The sequence below is a fragment of the Ochotona princeps genome, chromosome 1 (assembly GCF_030435755.1).
Source record: "Ochotona princeps isolate mOchPri1 chromosome 1, mOchPri1.hap1, whole genome shotgun sequence".
NCBI classification, from domain to species: Eukaryota; Metazoa; Chordata; class Mammalia; order Lagomorpha; family Ochotonidae; genus Ochotona; species Ochotona princeps.
In genome coordinates, this window is record NC_080832.1 from 49376819 (window position 1) to 49389831 (window position 13013).

General features: G+C 38.3%; 1 protein-coding gene across 1 annotated transcript; it reads right to left on the minus strand.

Annotated features, from left to right (window-relative positions):
- Nucleotides 1-874: 874 nt before the first annotated feature.
- LOC101519343 (ubiquitin-conjugating enzyme E2 variant 2-like) lies at nt 875-1231 on the minus strand. Its single transcript, XM_036494024.2, has one exon. It carries the CDS (start codon nt 1229-1231, stop codon nt 875-877), a length of 357 nt encoding a protein of 118 aa, XP_036349917.2.
- Between the last annotated feature and the right edge of the window lie 11782 nt (nt 1232-13013).

Consider the following 13013-nt stretch of genomic DNA (forward strand, 5'->3'; position numbering starts at 1 on the left):
ATTTTTGTCTCCTTCACTAGTTACTATATATAAACTCTATCAACATAACAGAAATGGCACAGACTCAAGGACACGTTCCACATTTCATTTACATTTTAGGACTAGTTTGAATCTCAAAATCACACGTGCATGCACCAATTTTCTTTTTTGTTGACTTCACTTAAAAGCCATGGCTTGTTAAACAAAGACTGTAAACGAGTATTAAAAATGCCTGTTACAAGAAACACACAAGAACAGCCTTTAACGGAAATTCATCATCCCCTCCCCAATATTTTGTAATAATTTTTTATAAATATAAATTATAAATATAGATATCAAAACAATCCTGAGCAAATTTCTAAACTACTAGCAGTCAGCACCCACACTGCTTCGAAATTTAAAACAATTTGTGACAATATTCACTGTACCGCTGCTTTAAACAGTTTCCACTGCAGCTCTTCACTAAGCAAGGTGGAGACGGCATGCCGTTGCTCGTTGTCCTTCCTGAGAGTTTTACTTTGCAGAAACACCTGTTTCCATTGCCAATTGACACGACTCACCATGCTTGCGTCTTGTAAACCCAAATCCTACTTTGAGCACTCCAGGTTTGTGTTTAAATGACAGTGCCTCCACAAGAGAAAGAAAAATGGTACTGTATTTTTTTTTCTGTCACCTGAAACCATAATGGGTGCATATATATTAAATATATGCTTACAAATATCTGGGTCACTTATACCAGCTGGGATTCTTTACTGAATGTGTGAATATTTTGCATTGTGATGTTTATCAGGACATCAGTATGAGCAGAAGGTTGTTCATATAAGGAAAGTTTGAGAGCCATTAAAATTAATTGTTGTCTATTTGTCCTTCTGGTGGGTTTGGAAGTTTCATCTTTTCATCTTAGCTCCTGAAGCACAACTTTAAGGCTATATGAACTTCGCCGTTTTGCTAATATTGGTATGCTCCATGCGTCCATCATTCCACGGGAATTATTGATTCTATTCATATTAATTTTTATTTCAAATCTAATTGACAGAAGAGCTTCTGGGTATTTAGGTCCACATTCTACTTTCAGGCTGTATATCCTGTTCTCATAGTCCGTCCTTGGAGGCCCTGCCCACGTTTTCAATGTTGTATCTTCATCATCTTCAAGGCCGCAGCTAATCGTACCATCACCTACTCCTTTTTGTCCTTCAGATTTTTCCAACAAGAGAAAATTGTTAATAAATTTAACTCCCATGGAGACCACCATCTTCTCCTGCCCATGGCACTTCTTCATCTTTTTATTAATGTGTACAAGACCTTTAATAATACCACTTTTCAATTCTGATATGGTTGGGTAAGATTTTTGAAGGTATATTTTTTTCTTGCTGCTCTCAGAATTTCCTGTATCTGTGAAATGTCTGACATTGATTTGGGGGCAATTCTCAGAAAATTACTGTTTCAAATATATCCTCTGTTTCCTTAACATTTTTTTGTGTTAATCTTTCTGTACTTCCATGTCCTTAATGTTACATTGTTTTAGGTTTCCCATAAGGCTTTGATATTCCTTTCTTATTGTTTTCAGTCTTTCAATTTTGGAATTTTCAATTTTGGAATTTTTTCAATGTTTGAATTTACTATGAAGATATCCTAAAGTTCAGAGATTGTTCCTTTAATAATATCCAGTCTGCCAATAAGCTTATCAAAGGTAGTCTTTATTTCCATTACAGTGCTTTAATCCCTGGAATTTATCTCTGTCTTTCTTGAAATGTCAATTTCTCTACCTAGGTTATTCGTGTGTTCTTACCTGCTATCTACTATATCTACCAGAGTCCTTAACCTAGTAATCATTGATGGCTTTTAAATCCTGTTCTGATACTGCCAATTCACAGGTAAACAGTAACAACAGCAATATGCAAGCTAGTGGAATTTAATGGAGATAACACACCTGAAAGATAAGGTGGGTATCCCCACAAAAGGGGGAGACATAGATATGAAGATTTTCAAGTATAAAATTTTGTTTTAGAGGCCAGAGCTGTGGCATAGTCAGCCAAACCGTTATCTATGGTGCTGACATTCCATATAGGCACAGATTCTAATCATGGCTGCTTCACTTCCCAACCACTTCCTTGCTAATGGCCTGGGAAAGCAATGGAAGCTGACTCAAGGCCTGAGACCCCTGCACCCAGATGAGAGACCTAGAAGAAGCTCCCCACCTTCACATCCTTCAGATCAGCTCCCTCCAGCTGTGGAGGCCATTTGCGGAGTGAGTCAGTGGTTGAAAGATTCTGTGTGTCTCTTCCCTCTTTACAATCCTGTATTTCCAATTAAAACAAATAATTTTTTAAAAAACTATTATCATGATAAAAATAATGCTTTGTGTTTGTGCAGTCCTTTATAAGTTTATAGAGTCAGACCTGAACTCAATCACTGAATTGTGTGATTAAAATTTCCCTAGACAGAATTGCTATTATCACAAGCTATAAATGCAGAATTTGAGGCTCAGTATGGTTTTCTTGCTTTTCCTATATCCCATAATTGAACAGAAGACAATTAGAACTGGGCTTTTGGCCTCTCCTCTTTCAGCATGCTTTACCATACGGACCAAGTCACACTATAATGCCGTATCATTACTTTTGGCAGAAATCTTTGTCTCAGCATATCACATAGCAAGCTACATATTTGAATCTATGTGAATCTAATACAGATTGTTATGGCAGCAGCATTTATAAGTGTGAAAGATAGTCATGCAAAATATTTTAATGTTTGATTTAGAAAAGGATTATTGTCAGGTAGATGCTGTATTAGCAATATTGTTCAAATACTATCAAGTGATAATTCTTCCTCCTAATTTCTTTTTCTTTTTCTCCTTCTGGTGCCCTGGAGATACCAAATACTGCCAGACCCACTTGGTATTTATAAAAGCTTTCCCTTGCAGACTAAAGTTGGCAGGCACATTTATGAGACAGATATAAGAGGTATTATTGGCATTTGAGGCTCGAAGTATTAGAAACATATGATTTCTGATGACAAACAGACTAAAATAAAAACTGTAAATGTGCACAACATGCCTCTGATTTTTTAAAACTGTGATGTGGGAAGATTGCAAAGCCTTGATTCATTTCCTGTGCTATAAAGAATCTTCTTATCAACATGAAAATAACAACATAATTTAAGTATGTTTCAAAATATTCAGAATAGTCATGATAAAATTGTAAAACCAATAAAGTCCATTTTGTGTTTTTCTATATACATATATATTTTTTCAATATATATTTTGAATTACATGTACAGTTTTGAGAAAAGAAAAGCCTTATGTTGCAAAAATATGTGCTCTCTGACTACAAGAAAAAGATTAAAAAAGAGATTGATTTTGTCACGTGTTTTTTCATGATGATGTTATATAAATTAAGGTACCTTGCAATACAAATAACCTTAAGAGACGACACATGGAACTTACTGAAATACCTAACAGAGCTTTTACTTGGCTCAAATGAGTTGCATAGAGTATCACTGAAACCTTGTGTTGAACAATAGGTGTTCAGGTTTCTCCAAGTCACTAGATTTTGAAACTGTGTGTCTCCAGGTGGTTCATTTCCATCCATACATCTCCAGGTATCAAGTCCTAGCTCCTGCACTTCCATTATGCTCAGTCTCTCCATCTTAACTATTGCCTCAATAGCAATTTCCCAGGACTAATTCTGGCCCCACTAAGATCATAAATTATATAGCCTCCTAACTAATCTTCCCACAACAGCTACAATATTTACTGTATATGGTGCTTATATCATTTCTCATGTAGTATAATTCAATGAAAAAATTTCCTTTCTTAATCAAAAATTGCAAGTCTATGAACAGCTCAAAGTAGAATTTTCGACAGTCTAGAAATTTTTACCATGCTACACTACTTGTTTTATATTATGTACTTCGATTGTGTGAGTATGACTTTTAGTTGCCTCAATACTCTTACAGTAACACAAATGTAGGATAAATGTATAATAGACGTTACTAGGCACCATCAGATTGCTTGAATGGTTTGTGTCCACATCAACAGTAATTGTAGTACTGTTTCCTTTGTTTCAAATGCACGATATTTAAATACACGTGCAATGCATATTCCCAGTATTAACTATGCAAATAGTAGGAACTCACAAATACTTTTTTAGTTTTCATTTTGCAAGGTTTCAATGGTTTTCTACCTGACTTATAGAGACAGAGAAAGAGTAAGAGAACATCTATACACTAGTTCACATTCAAATCCTTGCAATGTCCAAGGCTGGTTTGGGGATTAAACCTGATCTGGGGTCACAAAATGTCTCCCACAGTTGTTTGAGGGGCCCAATCCCAGACATCACCACCACATCCAGTAGTGTACATGTGAAGGAACTTGAAATCAGGAGGCAGGGATGGCATTTAAACACAGGCATTCCTGTGTGGGACATTGCATCTTTACATCTAAACTTACAGAGTATCAAGAAGAAGACAAGCAGCTTCAAGCAACTACCCTCAGTAAATATTTTAGAAAAAATAAAGCTATAATCTTTGATAAGTTTTTTTGATGCATTCAAAACTGACATTAACAGAGCCTAGTGCTTACACAAAAATCTTCATAAGTTAAAAGCAATTGTAATTTTCCCATTGGTTATTAGAGCCATTTTGAAAAGTTTCAGTAGTGATGGACTTTTTAAATGTGCACGTTGCTGTTCAATGTAAAAACTTATTGTGTGAATCTGTGTGTGTTCATATTTTTAAATGCGAATGTGTGTGGTCATATGATGTATATGTATTGTTATCATGCTCTTCTGTCCAATGATTCACTCCCCAAGTGATTGCAATGGCTGAGGCCCATGGTGATCCAAAGCCAAGAATCAGGAACTTTCTCTGGGTCTCCCATGTGGGTGCAGGGTCCCAAGGCTTTGGGCCATCCCCAACTGCTTTCCCAGGCCACAAGCATGGAACTGGATGGCAAGTGGGGCTGCCAGGTTTATAACCAGCACTCATATAGGATCCTGGAGAGTTCAAGGCGAGGACATTAGCTGTTAGGCCACTGTGCCCCAGGATTTTTTTTTTTTTTAATTGATAGGGTTTTGTAGCGGAGTAGGGAGCAGGAGGCAGAACAGGGAAGGAGGAAATGGAGATAGATGGGAATTCTTATACATACAAAAAAAGTACCATGGAAAATAATTTTAAAATTAAAAAATAATAAATTATTAAAAATAAGAAAGTTCTAACAGTCATTCTAAAAATGAAAAGAATTGTGTGGGGGCCTGTGTTGTGGTATAACTGCTTAAACCACCATCTGTAAAACCAGCATTGCACGTGGGTGATTTGAATTCTCACTGCTCCACTTCTGATTCAGCTCCCTGCTAATGGTCATTAGAAAGCAGTAGCAGACAGCCCAAATGCTTGGGTTTCTACATCACATGGGAGGTCTGCATGATGCTTCGAACTCCTGGCTTTTGCTGCCACTTGCGAATTGAAGTAGAGTTCGAATCTCAATCTGTCTCTTTGTCTCTCTGCCTTTCAAAGAAGCCAAAATATTTCTGAAGAAATTATGTGGCTTAAGAGGTCTTGCACAAAAAGATATGATGAAAAGACTCGCCCAACTAGTTCCCACATGTGTCTAAATCACTTGGGATTCCAGCTCTGAGGAGGAATCAGTGGTGTTCCCCAATAGCACCCTTAAAACTTTATAAGCACAGTTGTACCACATTGCCTACCTATTCACCTATTCACTCTTAACCAATTATCCATATAGGTAATACCCTAACTGACTGAATTTCAATCTGTATCAACCTTTTACTGTAAGAAGATCCATTAACAATTCTTTATTTTGTATTGCACAATTTCATCCTTTCCTTTTCTTTTTAGGGTTTACAAGATCGGTTCTTGTCACATTCCAACATTTATTAAAATAACTTTATGTTGTGTTCAAAGCTTTATTCCTTTCCCAAGTAGTAATCAAATCTTATTTGACATTTAACTTAAAATCACATAATTAGCTTCTTTTTTGATTATTGAAACTTATCCCCATATATACTTTAAATGCATAGGAACAAAAGCTCTAGAAATATGAATTTGAGACACTCAAAAATTAGAAATTCTAAACATGTTGCCTGAAAGACTTTATAAATCTATGATTCCCAAGTTACTTATTTATTATAAAATGCATATAACTTATATCATATGGTTTTGAGGTGATTCAATTCAATGGTTTATCTTTATGCGTAAAGCCATTTTATCAATTCCGAAACACTGCCAGCTATTACTTGAACAATCATGTAAATATGATACAATTCAGTTCAGCAGTTTTATCAGGGAAAATTCTATGGGAACTGACAACTGCAATTATTATTTCTGTCTTAATTATCTTTACTTAGAAAAACTAGTATTAATATTCCCACTTACCCATTCTACTTTATTAATATATCTCAAACTATCCAAGATGACAAATATGAAAAACACAAATGCAGCATTAGCAAATAAACTAGCATACTTATACTGCATCCAATGTCGACATGGACAAGTAGGATTGCTGAAATGTGTCAATCCCACCATTATTTATGATGATACCTAAAGCTCAAATTATCTTGGATGGTACAAATATGATTACCAGCTTTATAGACCTAAGCTCCTTGGTAAAACCTTCCTATTCCTTTGAAAACCTTCACTGCTATTACTTCTCTTCACATATATGCAGGGTCATAGGAGTTCAGCTGCAACTCACGTTATTATGTGAGTTCGAACTAATGAGTATGTACTTCTGGCTAAGCTCAAGCCTTTCTTGAAAACAATTCTTCAAAGTGAAAGCAATTCTTTAGAGTGAAATATTTCTTATTCCTCAAACTCATTTTTCTTTTCAGATTAAACATTTTCTTATACTTTATTGCTGCAAACTTTAGAAGCAGGATGGCATTTTTCTTCCCGGAATTACCAAGCTGTAATATGATACAGAGTGCATTTATACAACAATGATATGAACAGCTGGATATCGTCAAAGTTATTCCATTTATTACTTCAGATTTACCAACAATTATACACATTTTTTAAACCAGCTTGTAGAGTTTCAACATATTTTACTTCTACAACCAGAATGCATGCCAAACAAATGGATTAAGAAAATGAGACTAACCTTTTATGATGACAGCTGGGGGGATTTGGGGACCAGTGTGGGAGGTATTAATACTGCTGGAAACTTTTCCCTTGTACATCAAGGTTTAAAGCTAAAGAAGCATAACAAACTGCTTTTCTGTCTAGTGGTAGGGATTGTTTTCATTACTTTAATCAGTCAGGGCCAGAGTAGTACACAGGAATCCTAACCTTCTACACTAATAATTTCACTTGCCCTCTTAAGTCCAAAGTCCTCTGCTTAAAAGTACGATCTTCAAGATCCGCAACACATATGTGACTATTTGTTTCTAATGCATTCAATTGAAAAATAATTCTACTTATGTAACAACAAATTGCAAGATAATGTGATGTGTCATAAACCACCTTAGAGACTGCTAGAGGAAGAGACATAAGGAACTTACAAAAGTCAAGACCAAAGCCAATGGTGACCACACAGCCTTGCCCTCATATTGTGACTACCCTTGGGAATGTTTGTGACAGGTATTTTTACTTAAAATCAATGACCTTAGCAACTGTAATGTAACAATTGTCCTGAGTTTTTCTTAGTATTAAGTAGCCAATGCATAGGTTTGTGTGAATATTATAATCCTTCAAATCTCAAATCCTTGCTATTCCTTTGAGTCGCTTGATAGTTCTGCCTCAGTTTCTCAAGTTCAGCTTTCATAAAATAAGTTATTTAGGGAGACAGACTTGCACACAATTTGTCATTCAGACTTAAATCCTGTTTGGCTTTAAAGAGTTTGTGACATTAATTCCAATTAGGATACAATAAAGTTGACCCAGTTAGTAGTCATATTGAAAGAAAGGTAGAAAGGAGACTTGCCTTTCCTTTGTGGGTTTTAACATATCTTTGTTGTTAGGCCTCCAACGTTTAACCCTAAGCTCCAGTTTAGCTATTGAATGAACTGATCATTTTTTTTTCAGAATGACTATCAGTGTGACAGTTTATCAACATAGATTTGGGTTATATTTAAATGGCTTGAAAATAAAATATATTATATTCTCTCTCTCGCTCTCTTTCTCTCCATATATGTGTATATATATATATATATATATATATATATATATATATATTTGCAAAAGTTTGCTAGTAAATTACTGAAACCATACATTCAATCCCATCCATTAGAAATCTGCTCATTAGAAAGGAGGCCTTATATATGTGAGTAACAAGAAAATAGAGTCAAAATACCAAACTCAGATACTTCCTAAAGATGAAGAAAAACAGGACCACACTGTTCTTGTTTTTCCTCCATTTTTTTTTGTATTTTTTGACAATCTTTGCATAGCTAAATTAGGGTAAAAAGGTTCAAGCACTACAGGAAAATGGATAAGACTATTATTTTCCTTCATATATCTGAGGTAAAGGGAAATTTAAAGAGAGAAGCCCCATCCAGTCTCCCACCCACCTCAGGTCCCTAATGTGGGGCATGCTCCGAGGGTCTTGCTCAAGTGGTTTTGATAGTTCAACAGTTCTGAATTGCTGCCAATCTCGCCATTCTAAAGCATGATGATGTCGTTGAAGAACCCACTGATTGACATAGTCCATCACAGACTCTCCATTTGCCCAGCATTTTCATTGCCAACACATAGCTGAGGTGGCTAATTGACTTGTTCTGTCCTCAGTCTTTTCATGGTTAGAGTTCTGAGTCCGGCAGTTCGATTGGGGAGATCCCCAAAGAAACCCTGGCTGAGGTGCTCCCAAATCAGATTCTTGTATGTACTAGCAAGCACAGGGCCAGGCACAGTCCATTGCCCTGATCAGCTGGTGGTTACAATTGTTGGGTTGGTTCTGTTTCCATCCCTGTCTTCTACTGGAACCAATGGGTGTTGCAGTCCAGCCTGGTTCTGCCCAGCACATACTCGGCCCTCACATGACCCAGTGGGAGCTGCAGCCTAGTTGGAGAGACTCACGATAACCCCCACCAGGCTTGCCCCCTACCCTGGTTTGCCAGTATGTGTAGCAGACTAGTTCAGTCTGTCCCACATCCCATTTGGTTCTCAGACGTGTCAATGGGTATTAAAGCCTAGTTCCATCTAACCAGCTCAGCTATCCAGCCCTCACGGATGCTGTTGGGTGTCTCTCTGTCTAGCCATCCCAGCCCCTGTCCTACTTTTCGTGCGCTCCAGTGGGAGTGGTAACCAAAGAGGGAGGAGGCCACTATTTCCCTCCCAGGCCACTCCCACTCCCAGATTATGCACTCTCCAGGTGGTTCTGTGCTTTAACTTCACAGAATTAGCCCCCAGTGCCACCTTCTGCCAGCTGATGCTGCGGCTAAACCCCAACAACCCTCACCCACTCTCATTTCTGCTTGCACCAGTAGGAACAATCAGCTCAGCTTGGTTTATCCCTGATCTACTCCACATGAGGCGCACAGGTGTTGTAGCCCTGCCTAGTCTGGTCTGTCCCCATCCCAGCTCATGCTCTCCAGTGGGAGTAGCTATCCAGCAAGGGAACCCCGCTATATTCCCCCTGCCAACTCTGCCCCCTCCCTTCCTGGTTCTCATGTGTGCTGGTTTTGGGCACTGTGGTTACATCCGGTACAGGCTACCTCACCTTGGCATTCCATGTTGTGCACTGTTTTTTGTCGTGACCGAAACTGGCTCGGCCCACACTCTGTTCCGTCGTTCGTATTTGCCAGTGGATGATGTTTTTATTCAATTTATTACTATTCATGTATGAACTCCTGCATCTGTCATGTCATTTTGTGCATCTCTGTTGATGTGTATTACTTTGAATCTCCCAAGTTCCAAGGCCAGCCAGCAAATATCAGCTAACATTTATGATTAGAAACATGTCACAGAAGTGACATCTTTCTCAGGCCATCCTATTGGCAGCTCTAGATTGGCCTTCCTCAGGGCAAGGTAAGAAAGAGATTAAAATATACCTAGAATAACTTACTCTGGAGCTGGTAGTTAGTTTTACTTGCTTGGGTACTTTTTTTCCCCGATTTTTCCAAATACACTATATGTTTCTATCAATGACTTAGGACCTCTACCTCACTATATATTATAACCATTAGGGAATTATTTAATAAATATTAATTTTTCAATGTTATCTTAAATTATTCCAGATTAGCTGATGATCTGAAGATTGCTTTATTTTGAGAGGCATAAAGTGCGTGAAAGAAAGAGCCTTTTTTTTTTTAGGGGGGTGCTGGCGGCGTGGCCTAGTGGCTAAGTCCTCACCTTAAACGCATCAGGATCCCATATGGGCACTGGTTCTAATTCCGGCAGCTCCACTTCCCATCCAGCTCTCTGCCTGTGGCCTGGGAAAGCAGTCAAGGATGGCCCAGAACCTTGGGACCCTGCACCCGCGTGGGAGACCCGGAAGAGGTTCCAGGTTCCCGGCTTCGGATCAGCGCAGCACAGGCCATTGCGCTCACTTGGGGAGTGAATCATTGGATGGAAGATCTTCCTCTCTGTCTCTCCTCCTCTGTGTATATCTGACTTTGTAATATAAATAAACAAATCTTTTTTAAAAAAAGAGCCTTTTTTCCAGGGAGAAACCAAATGCATGCTTATCTGCTGGTTCAGTCTCTAAGTCTTTGAAGCAGTTAGGCCTGGACCAGGTCTGGAGACAAGAGCCAAGAACCAATCTGAGTTTCTCGTTTTGGTGTCAGGTATATAACTACTTGATTCATCACCACTGCCTCCCACGTTCTGCATTGACTGGAAACCAGGATTTGAATCCTGGAACTCTAAGATGTGTATGTCCTACTAACATGCTAAACCTACTCCAGAAATTGATACTTCTAAAAAGCCTCTCTACCCTGGGAGATTGTAATGTGTGACCAGCATTGAGAGACTCTGATAGATAAATTTTATTATCTATGATATATAATGTCCACTTAATACAAGGAATAAAAATCCTAGTCTAAGCTTTGTGCTCTATTTGGAAAGTTTGGGGAGCTTTCTATATTTTCTGTCCAGGAAGAGCTCTTTGTGGAACTGGGACAAATTCGAGATGTGGAACAGCCTGAAAAACTGCAGCCCACATCCATGAGTGAGATGGACAGAGCGCTGCCATGCTGCGTTCCTGGCAAGAACTTCTGAGTTAGCCTCAACCAAGGCCATACGGGAAAGTCAGATTTAAATGAGCCACAAGAGAACTTTACTTTTGAGCTCATATCTTACAAGATTTTTTGTTGGCCCTCTCTCGTCCTAGCCTTCCATTTCCCATGCCAACGGGCTTCAATTTGCTTTGCCATGTGTTTCTTATAGGATTTATTACTTGGAATTCAATGAGGCTCTAAGTTGTTGCCCTACTCTGCTGTACCATCTGCCTTGATGAATTCTTTTTTTCTTTTTTTTTTTAAGATTTATTTATTTTGTTACAAAGTCAGATATACAGAGAGGAGGAGAGACAGAGAGGAAGATCTTCCATCTGATGATTCACTCCCCAAGTGAGCTGCAACGGGCCAGTGCTGTGCCAATCCGAAGCCGGGAACCGGGAACCTCTTCCAGGTCTCCCACGCAGGTGCAGGGTCCCAAAGCATTGGGCCGTCCTCGACTGCTTTCCCAGGCCACAGGCAGGGAGCTGAATGGGAAGTGGAGCTGCCGGGATTAGAACCAGCGCCCATATGGAATCCCGGGGCTTTCAAGGTGAGGACTTTAGCCGCTAGGCCACGCCACCAGGCCCTGCCTTGATGAATTCTACTGAGTCATTTCTTCTACTCCAAACTGCTTCTACCCATCTTCTATTGTGAATTTGTATGCTTATCTGTCTTCAAGGTTACACTGTAATTTTGACGGCCAGTGCCTTCAACTCAGGTAATTATTGATTCATTTATACCCCAAATAAGACTTTACACAGTGAATAAAATTAAGTTTTTCCATTCATGTTGTCATCAAATATGAAAGTTCTCCATCTTACATTACTTTGGTTTTTAAAAGATTCATTAAAATATTTAAAAAATGAATAATAAATAACATGCACACCACTTCAAAATATCTAATTTTTGTCATTTAATAGACTATGTGGCTATAATTTCATTTTTTATGCCTTCTCAGTAGTCTAAATAAGCTCGTAAATATACACCTATTCTTAGCATATCATATTTATTAATGTTGGCAAAATTAAGTCTGATATGCTTATTCTGGAAAATTGTGTTTTGTAAATGACACATTTTTCAGAGTTCGTTATCATTTTTTTTACAATATGTTGCTTTGTACTACCTAAAATTCTGGTGACAAGCAGGGTATGCATAAAGTAGAATAGTTAAGAATGTTTTTAATATAGAAAGAAACCAAGGCCAAACTTTGGAAGGAATAAATCAACTGCAGGGCCTACCAGGACCCTCAGGGCACAGGGTCTGATGCCTTCAATTAGTCACAGAAGATGAACAGTGAAGGTCACAGTGCAGACTAAAGAAAGCATCCTGCAATGAGCCTGACAGCAGGCCTGGAGTCAATTACCTGACTGAAGCCATGGAGCTTGTCATTGTGAGACAAGCAGCTGGAGAGGACACCCTGTCTCTCCAAGGAGAAAGCAAAAGAAGAAAACCATAATTGGGTTTATGAGCAATTCCGGAACAAGCACACCTACTGAGAGGCAGGATTGGAAAAACAGCAACAACAAAATCACACGCATGTAGAAGAGAGGGAGAGCACTTTCTCTAACTAAACTTTCTAAGACTAAAATGTGTTCTGTCTCTCCCCTTTGGAAAACCTCACAACTTGAATTGAAATCATACTCACTTTTCCTTGATTATGAATATCAAACTTAATGCAATGTGGTTGGCTCAGTTTTGCTTTTTCCCTATATTGTCAGTTTATTGATTAAAATGGGAGGGAATAACTGATAACATAAAAATAATTTTAGTTTTTAGCAATAGTATGAGTATGAGATAGCCATAAAATGAATAACTTGCTCCCATCCATAACAGTAACTGCATCGTTAGTCTGAGACATTCAATACC